This window comes from Prionailurus bengalensis, chromosome C1, assembly GCF_016509475.1.
Source record: "Prionailurus bengalensis isolate Pbe53 chromosome C1, Fcat_Pben_1.1_paternal_pri, whole genome shotgun sequence".
NCBI classification, from domain to species: domain Eukaryota; kingdom Metazoa; phylum Chordata; class Mammalia; order Carnivora; family Felidae; genus Prionailurus; species Prionailurus bengalensis.
The window spans coordinates 65504492-65523312 of NC_057345.1; the positions used below are offsets into that span (position 1 = coordinate 65504492).

At 36.2% G+C, this 18821-nt stretch overlaps 1 protein-coding gene across 8 annotated transcripts in view; it reads left to right on the top strand.

The window, feature by feature from the left end:
• The window catches only part of NEXN (nexilin F-actin binding protein), a 48207-nt gene that overhangs the window by 27547 nt on the left and 1839 nt on the right, over window positions 1–18821 (top strand). For 4 of the 8 annotated variants that reach the window (XM_043575361.1, XM_043575360.1, XM_043575357.1 and 1 more), the window contains 6 exons: window positions 2508–2549; window positions 3781–3978; window positions 4115–4291; window positions 5759–5947; window positions 9575–9772; window positions 14113–14334. In XM_043575361.1, coding sequence (XP_043431296.1) covers window positions 2508–2549; window positions 3781–3978; window positions 4115–4291; window positions 5759–5947; window positions 9575–9772; window positions 14113–14334 — 1026 coding nt within the window. The remainder of the gene's footprint in view (window positions 1–2507; window positions 2550–3780; window positions 3979–4114; window positions 4292–5758; window positions 5948–9574; window positions 9773–14112; window positions 14335–18821) is intronic. The other 4 variants (XM_043575364.1, XM_043575362.1, XM_043575363.1 and 1 more) reach the window with 2 other exon arrangements.

Genomic DNA, 18821 nt, shown 5'->3' on the forward strand with positions numbered 1-18821 from the left:
ACTTGTGCTCTCTCGCGTGCACGCTCTCACTCTCAAAAAAATAAATAAAACTTAAAGGAAAAGAAAGGGGAGAAAAGGAAGTTGCTTTGGGAAGGAGCAAAAGGAGTTTCCTTTTCATAATCAAAAGAAATAGTTGGGAAGCAGCTCTTCAATGGTAGCTTCTGACAGCAAACACTATAACAAAACTGCATATCTCAGTTCTCTGTGAATGTACTGACACCATGGCCACTTAGACAAATTCATCTTTTCCTTTGCTGAAACCCAATGGAAAAAAAATCCTGTCTCCTGTTAAAGTTTTGGTAATGGCTTAAAATGAGCAAAGAAGAAAGCATACAAAAACAAAACAAAGAAAAGCCACTCCAAATATAATTTATTATTTTACCATAAGCTAATAAAAATCTGAGAACGTTCTAGTAAAAGAAATTTGGGGTTAAGGAATTTAGAATTTGGGGCACCTTGGGTGGCTCGGTTGGTTAAGGGTCTGACTATTGATTTCGGCTCAGGTCATGATCTAATGTTTTGTGGGTTCCAGCCCCGTGTTGGGCTCTGTGCTGATGGTGTGGAGCCTGCTTGGGATTCTCTCTCTCCCTCTCTCAAAATAAATAAGCTTAAAAAAAATTAGAATTTACCTTCCCTGTACTCTCAATGTCTGGTTTCTTACCATATCTCTTAGAACTTTTTATTGAGAGACAAATGTGATTTGTGAAGGAATTGTTAGCCTTCCTTTGAAGGGAAATAGTTTTTTAAGTTTGTTTATTTTTAAGTAATCTCTACACCCAGTGTGGGGCTCAAACTCATGACCCTGAGATCAAGAGTCACATGCTCTTTCAACAGAGCCAGCCAGGCACCCCTGAAGGGAAAGAAATTTGTAATTATTTTATGTATATATATATAAACATATTTATAAATATATATAAGTATATATATTATTATTATTATAAGTTTTTCTTAGACGGGTGCCTGGGTGACTCAGTCGGTTGAGCTTCCGACTGTGGCTCAGGTCATGATCTCATGGTTCGTGGGTTAGAGCTCCGCATTGGGCTCTGTGCTGACAGCTCAGAACCTGGAGTCTGCTTTGGATTCTGTGTCTCCCTCTCGCTCTGCCCCTCCCCTGCTTGTGCTCTGTCTCTGTCTCTCTCAAAAATAAATAAACATTAAAAACAATTTTTTTAATAAAATAAATTTTTTTCTTAGCTAATGTTTTTAAAAAGCAGGATTTTTTTCATCATTCAATAACTTTCACCATTTACACAGTAAGTCCCAAAGCATAGTAAGTCACAGTAAGTAAGTCTGCAAAACAAATTATTCCAAGCAAAACTTAATACCAATATTAAAATATAAAATAGATATGTTATTATATAAAATAGATATTTATATAAAATAATTTATATAAAATATAAAATATAAAATATATTTATTTATATAAAATATTTTATTTATATAAAATAATTTATATAAAATATTTATATGAAATAGATAAATTATTTCTTTGGAATTTATTTTTCAAAAAATTTGGTATCTTAATAAAATGTATTAATTCTCCTGTGACAGAGAATATAGAAAAGGGAAATGGAATGATGAATAGGGTCTTAGCCAGAATTCTCTTAGACTGTATAAGGAACAAACTACTTCCAGACTCTTTCACTGATGTTAAAAATAATAAATGTTAAATAATGTTAAATGTTAAAAAATGTTAAATAATGTTACAAATTAATTTAACATTAAAAAATGTTAAAATAATAAAATCTGAATGTTTACTTTCTAACTTCTCTCATTTTACCATTCCTTATGTTTCCTTTTCCTGACATCTCAAACATTGCATTATTTAAATCACCTGTCTTTTCATTTCTCAATCTGTTACATACATTAGTCTGCTCCTCAAGCTAACCTAATGGTGTTTCTTACGAGTAAAGCCAAATTGAGAACCCCTTCTATTGAATGAGGGCCTTTCCTTCCTAGATGTGGTCAAAATATAAACAATAATATCTACCAGAATTCTCCCTTCTAAACTAGCCATGTGAAAGCTGCTGTACTGCACTGTATTATTGTATCAGTTATATTCTGCCATGTATTTATATTGTAAAATATAGTCATAATTATTTGATTACCAATGATAGGTTTGGCTAGGGCAGAGACATAGAATGAAGAAATGTTTCTGTATCTCAGTTTAAGTTACTAATTTAATTAATAATTGCTGCTTGTAAGCTTACAGACAGGTCATAACAGTTTGGTCCATTCACATTATAGAATTACAAAGGTAGGCTTTATCTTAATTTTTCTTAATATACAATTCCCCATATATTGATTTTGATGTCAAAATATAAAAATGAATATAAGGTTTAATCTCCACATAAAAGGACTAATTTGCAGCAAAATAAAAATATTTTTAAAATTATGCATTTGAAAATTTACTATAAGTCACAACTAAATTACTTTTCAATTGTATGTTTAAAAACAAAAAGCAGAAATTCAATGTAATGTAATGATATGAAATTCTCATTCAATAGATTGAGGACATAAACAATACGGGAACTGAATCAGCATCAGAGGTAAATGGACATTTCCTTTAATGAAACATTCACCTAAAATTATCTGACTCACAAATAGTCTTTTAAAAAATTAAAAGCATTTCTATTCTTATTTCTATAGCAACAACAAAAGGACAAACATATTTTACAAAGCAAGATCATACTTTTTCACTTTCTCAAATATTATAGCTTAGTGTCTTTAAAAGTATGTTTTTGCTTTCATGGTTAGAGACACAACTCTCAGCTTGAAATACTCCGCCAAGACTTTGTATTTCTTGAACTGTTAATAATAGTTGAGACTGTTGAAAGGTAACATTTTCAAAAAGCAGGGTTTTTTTCATCATTTGTCTTCTTTCCTCAGAGTTCCTGATAGTTTTTATTATCACATACTAGTAGAAAGTACAGTATATAGCACCATGAAGTAATGTTCCACAACCACAGAAATTTTAGTTAATCCCTTTTTATCTAACAGAGAAAGTTAAACATCAGTCAATTTGATGGTGTGCCTAAAACTACAGCCACATAAAGTCGAAGCAGTTCTGTTTTAGCAGCATGTGTTGCATATTATAATTTACTTTATTTTTGAAAAAAGTTCAGAGAGATGTAACAATAGATTATGTAATGGAACTAATTAAAATGAATTTGAAAAACAACAAATTTAAAAATATTTTACTAAGACCAAATGCCAGTGAGTTTTGTCTATAAGTATTTTATACTTATTTTGTCTATAAGTATTTTGTCTGTGTTTTATAAAAACAATATAATATTGTTTTCCCTCACAAAATATAAGTTAAGTATTTTAAAACTTGCATGGGAAAAAATCATATGGAAAGACTTTCTGTGTGTGTTTAAACTGACTCTATCCACCATCAAATTGATGTAGAGTATACTCACATGCACATTACCTTTTGTGGAACTAGTGCATGGACAGTTAAATTCAGATAATGTCATGCAGTTTTATCCAAACAGCTGTATTAACATCACCTTCTAGGAAAGAAGATGCTCCTTGAACCTTCTCATCCATGGATTTCAAAGATTAACTCAATGTGCAGAGAAAGAGCTATTGAATAGAAATCTGTAAAAAAAAAAAAAAAAAAGTATATATATATATAGATATAGATACATATATAAATTTTTGTTCTTCATAACATTGATGGCCATGTAACAAAATTCACCAATAATGGAGGTAAATCCTGTGAAACCTAAATTTTGGTTAGGAAAAAACATGCTAATTATCTATTTTATAAATTAGGAAGGAGATGATTCACTACTTGTAACAGTGGTACCTGTCAGATCACACAAAACTTCTGGAAAGATAAGAAAGAATTTCGAGGATCTAGAAAAAGAACGAGAAGAAAAAGAAAGGGTCAAGTATGAAGAAGATAAAAGAATAAGATATGAAGAACAACGGCGATCTCTCAAGGAAGCAAAGTGTCTTTCCTTGGTCATGGTAATTTATTTATTTATTTATTTATTTATTTATTTATTTATTTATTATTTATTTATTGGAACAAATCAAAGCAGCTAAGTTGGTTAGCACCATTTCCTTTTATAATTAACAGTTGTGTTTTCACAATGTTTCTTAGGATGATGAACTAGAAAGTGAGGCAAGAAAAGACTCCATTTCTCCTGGAAAATTGAAACTAACTTTTGAAGAATTGGAAAGACAAAGACAAGAAAACCGAAGGAAGCAAGCTGAAGAGGAAGCACGACAACGTTTAGAAGAAGAGAAGCGTGCTTTTGAAGAAGCAAGGCGGCAAATGGTAAAACATATATGTAACACACACACACACACACACACACACACACACATTTTTCAAGATTTTTTTTTCATATTTAAAACATTTTTTTTCAATATATGAAGTGTATTGTCAAATTAGTTTCCATACAACACCCAGTGCTCATCCCAAAAGGTGCCCTCCTCCATACCCATCACCCACCCTCCCCTCCCTCCCACCCCCCATCAACCCTCAGTTTGTTCTCAGTTTTTAACAGTCTCTTATGCTTTGGCTCTCTCCCACTCTAACCTCTTTCTTTTTTTTTCCTTCCCGTCCCCCATGGGTTCCTGTTAAGTTTCTCAGGATCCACATAAGAGTGAACACATATGGTATCTTTCTCCGTATGGCTTATTTCACTTAGCATCACACTCTCCAGTTCCATCCACGTTGCTACAAAAGGCCATATTTCATTCTTTCTAATTGCCACGTAGTACTCCATTGCGTATATAAACCACAATTTCTTTACCAATTCATCAGTTGATGGACATTTAGGCTCTTTCCATAATTTGGCTATTGTTGAGAGTGCTGCTATAAACATTGGGGTACAAGTGCCCCTATGCATCAGTACTCCTGTATCCCTTGGGTAAATTCCTAGCAGTGCTATTGCTGGGTCATAGGGTAGGTCTATTTTTAATTTTTTGAGGAACCTCCACACTGAAGATTTTATTTTTAAGTAACCTCTACTTGAACCCACAACCCTGAGATCAAGAGTAGCATGCTCTACCAACTGAGCCAGCCAGGTACCCCTATAACATATTTTTTTACATATAATGACATTATATATATGTATAATGATTATAACATATAAATTATGTATAATAGTTATATAATAAATTTGAGGAAATTCCAGATAAAGATGTACCTTGAACCTCAGTAAGTACATACATATACACATTTTCTGTTTTGTCCTGGGAGAGTTAATATTTAACACAACTTTTAAATGACCCCTTAACTTTTTTCACACTCCACTTATCTATTTAAAAATTTGACTTTCTGGGGCGCCTGGGTGGCGCAGTCGGTTAAGCGTCCGACTTCAGCCAGGTCACGATCTCGCGGTCCGTGAGTTCGAGCCCTGCATTGGGCTCTGGGCTGATGGCTCGGAGCCTGGAGCCTGTTTCCGATTCTGTGTCTCCCTCTCTCTCTGCCCCTCCCCCGTTCATGCTCTGTCTCTCTCTGTCCCAAAAAATAAATAAATGTTGAAAAAAAAAATTAAAAAAAAAATTTGACTTTCTTGGGAACTTTTATTTAACTTGAGTACATCTTTGCCTGGAATTTCCTCAAATTTGAATATTTTATCATAAAAGACAATATAAAGGAAGGGAATTTTTGGTCAAATATATTAAGGGTAAGGAAATGTTCATGTGTGAGGTGGCTGATTCTGTCCCTTTTGAGGTCATTCATTCCTGTCTTTGATGAATCTCAGTTCTTACTAGTGAGTTGTTTCTTGGTTAGGTAAATGAAGAGGAGGAAAACCAAGACACAGAAAAAATTTTAAAAGGGTACCGCCCTGGTAAACTCAAACTCAGCTTTGAAGAAATAGAAAGACAAAGGAGAGAAGATGAAAAAAAGAAAGCAGAAGAAGAAGCCAGAAGGAGAATAGAGGAAGAAAAGAAGGCATTTGCTGAAGCAAGGAGAAGCATGGTAAGACAGAATGTAATTGGGAGAATGCCATTAGGATTCAGCTTTTTAAGCGTATGTTAAGACAGGGTGCCTAGCTGCCTCTAGTAGCACATGCAACTCTTGATCTCAGGATTGTGAGTTCAAGCCCCATGTTGGGTGTAGAGATTACTTAGAAAAATTTTTAAAAATTAAAAAAAAAAATTAAAGAGTATGTTAAGAGAAATAATTAAACTTTGGTGAATATTATTTCAGGAAAGTTTCAAAAGTAGGGATAGCAAATAAGTTTTTAAAGTCTCCTGTGGCATAAAACCAGTCAGTTAAAGGTGTTTGCTTCAATGTAATGTTGAGAAGGTTCTGATTAAATTGCTATGCCTGGCATAGATGATTGAATATTGTCTTCCTTCTCTGGGAAGGTATGTTTTCCAGAAGTAAGTATCTAAGCAGGGAGTTTCCTACCCTCACCCTTTCTTCTATTCTCTCCATTCTTCTTTCCTTTCCCACATTTCCTCTTTCCCTCCCTCCTTCCTTTCCTTCTTTTGTTTCACTTTCCATTCCATCCAGTATATATTAAATGGTCAAAGCCATTTAATCACAATTATTTAACTCTCCAAAATACTCACCCATCACTTCTGGATATTGCTACCAAACTTAATTCTCTCACAGAGTTACACTCCTTATACTATTTTAATGTTTGTAAAATGTACAGTTATCTGACAAACTTTATTTTCAAGCAAGCTGATGTGAATGCTGCATCCCCTTCTTGAAACATTTTCAAAAATTTTATTTTTAAGTAACCTCCACAACCAATATGGGGCTTACACTCACAACCCTAAGATCAAGAGTCATACAGCCCACCCATTGAGCCAGGCAGATGCGCCAAACCATTTTTTTTAAGTAGGCTCTACACCCAGTATGGGGCTTGACTGAACTCATAACCCTGTGATCAAGAGTTATAGGCTCTACCGACTGAGCCAGCCAGGCACCCCTGACCCTTCTTGAAACATTTTAATTGGCTTCAATGATATGACCTGGTTTTCTTACTATGTCTAAGGGAGCTTCAGGCACATATATCCATCCACGTTTTTATTTGGCATCATCACCAATCCAGATGCTCAAATCAGAAAGTTGGGAGGCTTAAACACTTCCAACCTTCTCATTCATGCCTCACATCCAATCATTCATTAAGTTTTATTCATTCTATCTTCTAAATCACTCTAAAAATCTATCAATTTTCCCCTCATTTCTACTACTATAGTTATCCTTTTCTAGGGCCACCTATCTCCTCCCAGGTCAATTATCTCTAGCTTCAGACTAACTCCTGTTTAACTTGTTTTCTTGCCTATAATCCATTCTTCCTTGTAAAGCCAAGAGTGATCTTTCTCTCTCTTTTCAAGTAAATTTTATTGTGTTACTGTTTTGCTTAAAAATTTTCCCTTTCTGGGGCATCTGGGTGGCTCAGTTGGTAGAGTATCTGACTCTCGATCTCAGGGTTGTGAGTTCAAGCCCCACATTGGATGTAGTGCCTACTTAAAAAAAAAAAGGAAAAGAAAAAGAAAGGAGTGCCTGGGTGGCTCAGTTGGTTAAGCATTCAGCCTCAGCTTAGGATATGATCCTGTGGTCTGTGAGTTTGAGCCCCACATCAGGCTCTGTGCTGACAGCTCAGAGCCTTGAGCCTCTTCAGATTCTGTGTCTCCCTCTCTCTCTGCCCCTCCCCAACTCAAGTTCTATCCCTCTCTCAAAAAATAAATAAACATTAAAAAAAGAAAAAAAATTTCTACTTCCCTTAAGCAAAAATCTAAATTTAAAAAAAATCTAAAAAATTTTAAAACAAGTTTCTTTATAATATTGCCCTGGTGTATTTTTCCAGCTTCATTTCTTGATTCTTCATCTTTTTTCCAGACATACTAAATTTCTCCCAATTTCTTCAAAATACTGTGCTCTCATCCATCTCTGGACCTTCATTAATGCTAAATGAAACATGTCCCTCTTTCCTTTCCCTATGCTCTAATTCTTTTTCATATATTCTGTTTCCTTTGGGAAGCCTTTCCTGAGAATACAAGTTCCAAAGACATGTTCCTTCTATACATTCTTACAGCATTTAGTACTTCCCTGGCATAGCACTAAAGCTGTATTGTTGTTGCTTACAGCTGCCTTTCTCACTCATGAGGCTGAGACGGTTCATCTGGCATGTGGCACAATGCATTCTAGTGTAACAAATTGCCTATAAATGTTTGCGGAATATATTAAAACTTTTTTTAAAAATTAATTTTTTATTCGTTAAGTAAACTCTACCCCCAACATGGGGCTTGAACTGACAACCCCAAGACCAAGAGTTTCATGCTGTACTAACAGAGTCAGTCAGGTGCCCCTTAAAACTATCTTATATGTATTACAAGATAATCCTTGATTCACAAATGATTTCTACACAGAAACCCTATAAACCTTGTGAAGGCACTTAATTTTTTGGAGAATAAACAGGTTCAGAAGTGATAGACAAGAAGTAGTTGTAAAGATCAGGAGATCTAGTCCCAGGGTCAGATTTTTAGGCTGAAACTGCCAGGATTCACTAGTGGAAAAGTGCAGGGAAAGAAAACTGCATTAAACCCAAACTCTAGTTTCCTAGAGATATTTCTGTATCAGGAAAGGAAAAACTAATTCCTTTATTTATGTTGTTTTCTTATCCAGGGCCATATTTTAATTTTGTATTATAGCTCAGTTAACTAATATATTAGTAAAAATTTGGGGCAATCTTTGGATTGCAAAGTTTCTATTTGCAATTTAGGGATTGCCTTTATTACAGGGAATGCTAATGTAATAATAAAACTGCCATTGGGAGCTTACCGTTGGGTGTCAGGCATACTGCTAAGTGTTTCCAAATTTTATTTGATTCTCCTGACATCTGTATGAAAAGTCATCACAAATGGGGAAACTCACAGAGGCTAGGTAACTTGCCCAAGGTCACAAATAAATGGCAATTAGACATGTAATTCATGAAATTACAAAAAGTCTAAATCATTATTTATAATTTTATTAGACTTTTGAAGTTTTGAATACCACCTTTGCCACTTAATATTTGTGTTGATTTTGGACAAGTTACTTTTCAGTGCCTCAGTTTCCTCATCCATATAAAGTGCTTAGAATTTTACATGGCAGCTCTGAGTAAGTATTAACTATTATTGTTAGCATTAAATACAATAAAATTACAGCATTAAGAGTGATTTTTACCTGATTATGAAGGAATCCTAATGGGTTATTTAATTCATTCAGACAAAACCATGATTTAGCTGCGAAATGCTCATTTTAATCACCAAAATGGAAATTCATTTTACTTCACGTAGAAAGTGTTCTCAGTATTATAAAATCTTAATGTCTAATTCGAATTACTGATAATACAAAGTCAAAGGATTTGTGTTTGTTGGAATGGAGAACAGATGGTCACCGTTTCCTCTGTAGCCACAAAAACACCTTAAATTTTCTAGTATTTTTTACCTTGTTTATTGTTTCATACTTTTGAAGAGATTTAGGTTTTCAAATTTTTAGTTCAGGGTGAAACCTTTTTACTCAAGTAATCACAGTTTCTACAAAAAAAAATCCCCTTTTTAGTATGTGTAATTTTGGAAAGAGTAATAAGAGACTTATTTTAAACAGGTAGTAGATGATGACTTCCCGGAGATGTATAAAACAATTTCTCAAGAATCTCTTACACCGGGAAAACTGGAAATTAATTTTGAAGAATTATTAAAACAAAAAATGGAAGAAGAAAAACGACGAACGGAGGAAGAAAGGAAGCATAAGCTAGAGATGGAAAAACAGGAATTTGAACAACTGAGACAAGAAATGGGAGAGGTGAGATTTTAGGAAATATCCATTTTTTTTTTCTTCCAAATGTTTATAAATGTGGAAATATCCATTTTTTTTCTTCCAAATGTTTACATATAGTATCTTACAATAACTTTCTGAGTATTATTATTCACATAAAGGACACTCATCATACTATGAGGCGCTTGGTACAAGTTTCAGCACAGTTATGTGCGCTTTCTAGCCTGATAGAACTCTGTTTCTTCCTTACTAATTTAAATCACTTATGATGCAGGGCACCTGGGGGGCTCAGTCAGTTAAGCATCAAGCTTCAGCTCAGGTCATGATCTCATGGTTTGTGGGTTTGGTTCTTGGATTTGAGCCCCATGTTGGGATCCTCTGTCCCCCTCTCTCTCTGCCCCTCCCCTGCTTGTGCTCTCTCAAAAATGGATAAACATTAAAAAAATAATAAAACAAATGATTGCAAGTGATTACCTTAAGTAAATGTCTTCCTAAATACCTCACAATTGTGCAGTCACATTATGATTGAGAATTGTTTCCTAAAGTGTTTAATATACTCATTTATGCTTATTTTTCTTGAAACAAACAGAATTAAACTGATTAGTCAAAATAAAATTACAAGAGTACCATGGATACTAGAACATCAGTGTGGCAAGTTTTTGAATAATTTTATTTTACTATATTAGAAGATAGGACTTTGATGTTAAATATTTTAGTATGATTTCTCTAGTACTGAAATGAATTAAAGATATATACAAATATATATGTATATAAATACAGGACTGTACAGGGCCAGCTTCATGGGCAGGCAACTTGTGCCGTCACAGGGCCCTATATGCTCAAATAGGCCATGCATAAGATTTAATGCTCTAAGGTTGCCAATCTTGATTTTTATTTATTAAAAAAATTTTTTTTTAAGTTTTATTTAAGCAATGTCTACACCCAACATGGGGCTTGAACTCACGACCCCAAGATCAAGAGTAACATGCTTTTCTGACTGAGCCAGCTAGGCACCTGGCCTATCTTGATTTTTAATTAAAAAATTTAATTAAAATAAAATTTAAAAATTAAAATTTTAATAATCTTGTCTTTGAATTTGTGTGTAAGTGAAAGCTGACTGGACAGTGGAGTATGTGCTAGAGTTTTAGAGCTTTGGCTCACTCAAACCTTCTTCTGTCCCTTGCCTCCCTATGGTGCATTCTCAGAAGCCCTTTTTCTACCTCCTGGTGCTCTAAGGCCCTGCCTAACCTTTTCCTTCCCACAGCTGCCACCCTGCATCTGGATGGCCAGTTGTGTAGGCAGAAGAGGGGAGGGAAAAAGAGGGGGCGGGCCAGCATTCCACTGTCACCCTCGGCTTCTGATGAGGAAGCTCCTGGCAGCAGCATGAGGAGAATTGGGGATGAACATGACTTGGGGTGAGATGAACAGTGACTGTCCCAGACTAAGACTGGTAATGACACGACATGTTTGGTGGGCAACTTGATGGGGACTTCTTGCCAGCTTGTGACCTATGCAGACATTGCAGTCTCTTAGAAGTTACCTTCTTTGTTATGGGTTAAGACAATGGGCCTGTGGGGTTATTTACTTCCTTGCCCTAGCCAATCAAGAGACTATAAATACTATATAAACATATAGGTAATAATAAAGTATCATGAATATGCTGTCAAAAAATATTCCAAGGTCTAGCCTTAAAATATTTTACTTTTCTTGGGGCGCCTGGGTGGCGCAGTCGGTTAAGCGTCCGACTTCAGCCAGGTCACGATCTCACGGTCCGTGAGTTCGAGCTCCGCGTCAGGCTCTGGGCTGATGGCTCAGAGCCTGGAGCCTGTTTCCGATTCTGTGTCTCCCTCTCTCTCTGCCCCTCCCCCATTCATGCTCTGTCTCTCTCTGTCCCAAAAATAAATAAACGTTGAAAAAAAAAATTTAAAAAAAAAAAAAAATTTTACTTTTCTTTATAATTTTTTTAATGTGTATTTATTTTTGAGAGACAGAGAGAGAGACAGAAACAGAGCATGAGCAGGGGAGGGGCAGAAAGAGAGGGAGACACAGAATCTGAAGCAGGCTCCAGGTTCTGAATGATCCTCACAGGGCCTGATGCAGGGCTGGAACTCCCAAACTGCAAGATCATGCATGACCTGAGCTGAAGTTGGACGCTGAACCGACTGAGCCACCCAGGCACCCCTTGCCTTAAAGTTTTTTAAATGTAATAGCATTTATTTTATAAAGGAAGCTAAAAATGAATCATTTAGAAAAACTTGTAAATTATATTTTAGTACACTGAGATGGATTCTAATTAACATAAGGCAGTATGTAACTGACATTTTGGTGCTACTGAGTGACTTACCCTACTACGTCTGAGTGTTTCCAAGCGAGTAGCACACCAGTTCCACGATCATCTGCACTGCAGCTAATTAGTTCATTTGACCAGAATGACTTGGGAACCACTGTAATATGAGGTATATCACAAATTTGTTAGGTTTCTGGTATTTTAGGAGTTGTCAGTTTGGACCCTCAGAGACCAAAACGTGGAGGGTAGTATAAAGGAATAAATTTTCTCTTTCATCCCTTTGGTTGAACCAAGAAATTAAGCCTCACGTCACATCATCCACTGTGATCCCATCCTTCCCCTCCTTCATTTTCCTTCCCTACTACCCCCGCTCCACACCTAGGACTTTGGGTCTTCTCCAGGAAAAGTATATCAGGAATAACTGCAATTTTTTAAACCACTTCATATAGTGAGATTAGGGTTTAGTGTAAGAAATATACAAAGAACTAGGAATAAATTGTGAAAAGCCAAGGGAAACTTGAGTAAAAAGTATTTAAGATAAAATGCTCTAAAGAGGGGTGCCTGGGTGGTTCAGTCAGTTGAGCGTCCAACTTCAGCCCAGGTCATGATCTCGCGGTCCGTGGGTTCGAGCCCCACATCGGGCTCTGTGCTGACAGCTCGGAGCCCGGAGCCTGTTTCAGGTCTTTGTCTCCCTCTCTGACCCTCCCCTGTTCATGCTCTGTCTCTCTCTGTCTCAAAAATAAATAAACATGAAAAAAAAAAAATTTAAAAAAATGCTGTAAAGAATTGGGAGCCCAATTTTGGTTTGACTCCTTTTCTTTCATGGCAGAATATAAAATAGAGTAAAAGTGATACGTATCAAAATGTAGGGATTTGGCCAGACTGTATTTTAGAAAGGCTTTATTCACTTGAGTATTAAGTGATATTTAACTTTATTAGACTATCATCAAAAAAAAGACAGGAGGAATTTTCGGATACTCTGGCTCTATACAGAGATGAAAAAATCATGTCTAGTGGGTTAAGTGACCAGGCAAAGGCCATACAGTATCAAAGTCAGAACTAGAACTTAGATCTTACCCCCAGTCATGTTCTTTTAGTTACAGTTCTTCATCTTCTCCTAAGCAAAAATTTTCCTATAGTTCTAGTAAAAGTTAATCCTGATATGCATATTCTAGTTATAATAGAGTTATAATGGAATGTTAAATTATGTTTTGAGCTGTAATGAAACATTATCATTATTATGTTTTTGGAGAGGGAAGGCACAAATGAGCAAGGGGCAGAGAGAGAGCGAGACAGAGACAGAGACAGAGACAGAGAGAGAAGCAGGGCTCATTGAAGCAAATCTCCTGTTTTTATCTAAAGCGAGGCTCATGCTCACCTGAAGTGGGGCTTAAGGTCACCTGATGTGGGACTTGAACACATGAACCATGAGATCATGACCCAAGCTGAAGTCAGATGCTTAATAACTGAGCCATCCAGGCGCCCATAATGAAATATTTTAAATGTTATCTAAAGTCTTAAATTTGAAGCATTACATTTTTTTAAGTTTATTTTGAGAGAGAGAATCCCATGCATGCTCTGTGCTGTCAGTGCAGAGCCCGACATGGGGCTTGAACTCACAAACTGTGACCATGACCTGAGCTGAAATCAAGAGTCTGATGAGCTTAACCGACTGAGCCACCCAGATGCCCATATGCATTACTTTTAATCAGTAAATTTAGGCATTGTGTTTATGGAGGAGGTTATTTAAACTTTATTTTTGGCTTCAAGTAAGAAATTAACACTTTTTGGGAGTGCCTAGGTGCCTCAGTTGGTTGAGCATCCAACTCAATTTTGGCTCCAGTCATGATCTCATGGTTCCTGAGTTTGAGTCCTGTGTTGGGCTCTGCACTGACTGCACAGAACCTGCTTGGGATCCTCTCTCTCCCTCTCTTTCTGCCCCTCTGTTCGCACACATACTCTCTCAACATTATAAACACTAAAAAAACAAATAAACAAAAGAAAAGAAATGAACGCTTTTTGGATGTTTTATTGTACAAACTAATTCTCTGGTATTTAATATATAAAAATTTTTTTGAAGGAAGAGGAAGAACACGAAACCTTTGAACTGAGTAGGGAATATGAAGAGTTAATAAAATTGAAAAGAAGTGGCTCTATTCAAGCTAAAAATTTAAAAAGCAAGTTTGAAAAAATTGGACAACTGTCTGAAAAAGAAATCCAGAAAAAGATAGAAGAAGAACGAGCAAAAAGGAGAGCAATTGACCTTGAAATTAAAGAGCGAGAAGCAGAAAACTTTCATGAGGTATATACTATTTTGTATTTAACAGTCATGGTATAAATGTAACATGGACTTTGAATAAGTTTTGGTACTTACAATTAACCATAGATGTATACAATATTATCTGGGAACTAAGTAGCAAAAGCATATTAAGATCTCAAGAGACTTTGAAAGATTTCCTCACTCTAGCATTGTTCAAAATGGCTGTTATCAGAATTAAAGCCGCTTACTGTGAACATCAGGTAGGTCACTCCGGAAATAACAGTTTAAATGTATTTACTGGCGGAAGTTTTAGTTTGAATCAGTAGAACCAGTGTACATATAACTTAAAAGAAATTCTAGATATTTACTTTCGTATTTAAAGATGAGACAAATAAAGCCTAATGATCTCAAAGTCATGCCAATAATTCAGTGGCAGAGCCCAAATTAGAATTGAGATGACATGAATTAGAAGTACCTCCATATGTTAAAAAAGAGGCAATTACTAAATAACCTGTAATGTTCCTTCCAGCTTAAGATCTAGTTCCATGACTATGAGTACTGCTTTAAGTAGGATCTGGAAATTTTTTTCTGCCAGAATTGTCATTTTATAATACTTAACAGCATTTATGTTCTTCTAACAATGAATTTCCATTAAATATTCAATAAGGTAGGTGTGGGAAGTTGGGAGGGCCTTCAGGGGAGACTGTGAATTAAAAGAATGAAAAAATTATGTGCAAATTCTTTGCACTGTAAGCAATTCATTATTATTAAAGCAAACAGTATAGGAATATCAAAGATAAAGATGAAGATGCAAACGCAGGCAAGATGGTCATGGAAGGTCTTAGATGTTAAGGAATTTTGTTTTATTGTTCATTGAAGGAGTCTTTAAAACATGGAGATATTATCAAATAGGCATCTTTATACCTAGATCGTAGTGAAGCTAAAGATGGTTTTAGATTCATGCATTAAAAAATTATCCAGGAACTGTTCTGGATACTGGGAGTACACTGAATAAACCTGCAGTCCTTGCTCAGTAGTGTTTAGAATCTAACAGGTAGGGAGGATGGAAAACAATTACTGAGTATTAAGTAAAGAGCTATGGAAATTAACAAAGAAGGATACTACTTTTTGTACAGGGTGGTCAGAGGCCTGATGAGGAACTTGAACTAGAAGTCAAATAGAGAAAATAGATAAATGTGTAGGATATGAAACTTGAGAAGACTCGGGGATGGTGGTAGAGATGAGGAGAGGGAAAGAATGAACTGAAGTGGGTATACACGAACAAAAGTAATATGGGAATAGAGTTTGGAAGGAAATCACAAGCTATTTTAGACAAATGGAGATGCTGTGGATCATCAGGTATTCATCAGTGAAGCTGATTTGCATTTGAACTCTGCGATGCACACTAAACCTTAAGGTTTACTGTCACTGCTAGAAGCAAATGCTATTGCTAACATCTATGCTGGGCCTGGTGTTCAGTCTTGGGTTCATGTAAGTGAATATAATATGCCCTCAAAAAGTTCAGCCTAATGAGATGTATGAAAATAATTATAACTTAAGTGCTAAAATAGGAGTTGTATATTTAATGTTGTAGGGTCAAATAGGATGGACTCAGTATTCCTAGAAGTTTCACAGGGCTGAGAAAATGGCATTTAAGCAAGTGTGAAGGTTAACTAGAACTTGCAGTTAAAGAGGGATAACATTCCAGATTGGAGATGGGAGTCCGTTTACAGCCTTTACATAAAGGTTGTGAAAATGTGTCTGGGGAATGGAAAATTTGTTCAAAGGCATGGTTCATAGAGTAATGGGTAATAGAATAAAGTTGTAAAAGTAGTGGCTAGTTTGGTACTGGGTCTTTTTAACCTTGCAGGGACTATGATTTGGGAACAATGTTAGTAATCATTTTAGGACAGAATAATAAAAAGCTTCTGTTTTTAAAAAAATCTGGTATGAGAGAGAATGAAGAAGAAAGGAATAGGGCATTAAGTTGGGTCCATTTTTATCCCTGGATCCCAACTTTTAACCAAACTGGGTAACAGGCTGTTTATGGGCAGGTGGTTACTGAGAAGCCCAGCCCAACATTAAGATTACCAGAGAAACTAACTAGATGATACTACAGAGAATTCAGTCTGGAGATGGTAGGATGAATAGTTTTGGACACATGAAGTTTGAACTATATTGGGATAAGATAAAAGAAGTCTGAAACATAGGTACTGAGTTCAGGCAAGAGACTGGAATTATATAGATTGTAACTATCATAAATAGTATTTAAACATATCAGAGTAAAGCTATATTTAAAGGGTTAATAGTTGGAAGGTGAATAGTAAAACTGGAGAACACCAACATTTAATAGTTGGCCACAAGAGCAGTTTTTACAGAAATGTATCATGGAAGCTAAAGTTCAGTCAGCATGCACTTGCTCACCTTATTGTTAAAGGTAGTGAAACCTCAGAGCAGTCATACCTAGTCCTACAAGATATTTAGGGAAGATTAAAAATGAGATAGATGACTTACTGTTTTATTGCTATTACTGGCTCTTCTGTATGAAAGGACAGATTAGGACTTGTCTGATTTCCTGGAATCCCTGAGGATATCCTCACTGATTGTGAAGGATGCTGACATCCTTCCTATCTTCTCTCTAGATTAAGGTCAGAGATACCCTTTAAAAATTTGTTGGCATAGTTTTGCCATGGAGTGCAATCAACTTCCAGCATAAGACTCCCCTTGCACTTATCTGGTAATATTATCTGGTTTCCTCCTTTAAAAATCTGTGTTCAGGGCACCTGGGTAGCTCAGTCGGTTGACTATCTGACTTTGGCTCGCTCAGGTTATGATCTTGCAGTCAGGGAGTTCAAGCCCTGGGACAGGTTGTGCTGACAGCTCAGAGCCTGGAGCCTGCTTTGAATACTTGTGTCTCCCTCTCTGCCCCTCCCCTGCTTGTGCTCTCTCTCTCAAAAAGGGGCGCCTGGGTGGCTCAGTGAAGTGTTTGCCTTTGGCTCAGATCATGATCTATCTATTTGTGGGTTTAAGCCCTGCATCAGGCTCTGTGCTGACAGCTCAGAGCCTAGACCCTGCTTTGGATTCTGTGTCCACCTCCCCCACCCCCACTCTTTCTCTTGCTTTCAAAAATGAATAAACATTATAAAAATTTTTTTAATTAAAAAATAAAAATGTCTGTGTTCAACATGGCTTGTTTGTATTCCAGACATCTTTCAAGGTAACCTCATCCATATAACCTCCCCTAATCCAAGAATTCCACAGCTCCTTGTAGCCTTAATCCATATCACCCATTTCAATCACTTATAGTGTTTGACTTTCTAGTTTTCCAAGTAAGGCATACTCCAAAACCATTTCTCGTCTCTTTTATCTCAAGTTCACTACCCAATTGTGTTTCCTTTAATATTCATGTGGTAGGTATCAATACCCTAAGAATGCACCAAACCAATGTTTAACATGTCTTTTAGCCTTTTTAGTAATAAAACCACAGCAACATCATTCATATTAGCAATTAACTGTAGTCCTGCATTGTGTTTATTAATAGGCATTGGGTTTATCATTTCAAACTGAAACACTGGTATTAATGGCAGGAGTACTAGAATTTACCCATTAGGTATTTGGTTGTGTCTGATGTTCTAAGATTTCCCAACATTAAATAAAAATCTAATTCTAGGGGCGCCTGGGTGGCGCAGTCGGTTGAGCGTCCGACTTCAGCCAGGTCACGATCTCGCGGTCCGTGAGTTCGAGCCCCGCGTCGGGCTCTGGGCTGACGGCTCAGAGCCTGGAGCCTGTTTCCGATTCTGTGTCTCCCTCTCTCTCTGCCCCTCCCCCATTCATGCTCTGTCTCTCTCTGTCCCAAAAATAAATAAACGTTGAAAAAAAAATTTTTTTTTTTTAAAAATCTAATTCCAGAAAACAAGAAAAACTATCCAATTCCTTCTACATTCATTGGAATGGAGTACAATACCTCAAACTGATGCAAAACATCCACACACCAAGATTTTTTCTTACATAGGCAATTACTTCAAAGCTTGTTTCAAAATTTCCTAACTTTAGTTGGATGTGGTACACTGAGGCAATGTCTTCATAGTACTGTGAAATATAAATGGTGAGATTTCCAGGCATAAAAGTCTAGGTAGTTTAGAAACCAAGAGTCCACTACAGCTAAAGTACTTTAGAAACCCTGAATTAACTGTACCTACAACCCACTATACTAAAACTGCCCTCAAAGGCCACCAGTGACCCCATCATCACCAAATTGTTGTATACACTCACACTATTTAACAATTGAAACTCTGCTCTTAAATTACTCCTTAATTATTTCCATAGCTTCCAACTCTCACCCTATATAGAGGACTAACCATATACTTCAACAATTTCCCCCATGTTCCAGCCAATGCCTCTTTCAGTAGTTGTCTTCCACTTATTCTGTGAACACTCTTGTCTGTCATTTGACCATCAAATTTTGTTGGATGGAATTCATCTCAAAGACAGTTACTAGCTAAGAAGGGTGGGGAAGAAAATCACAAAGT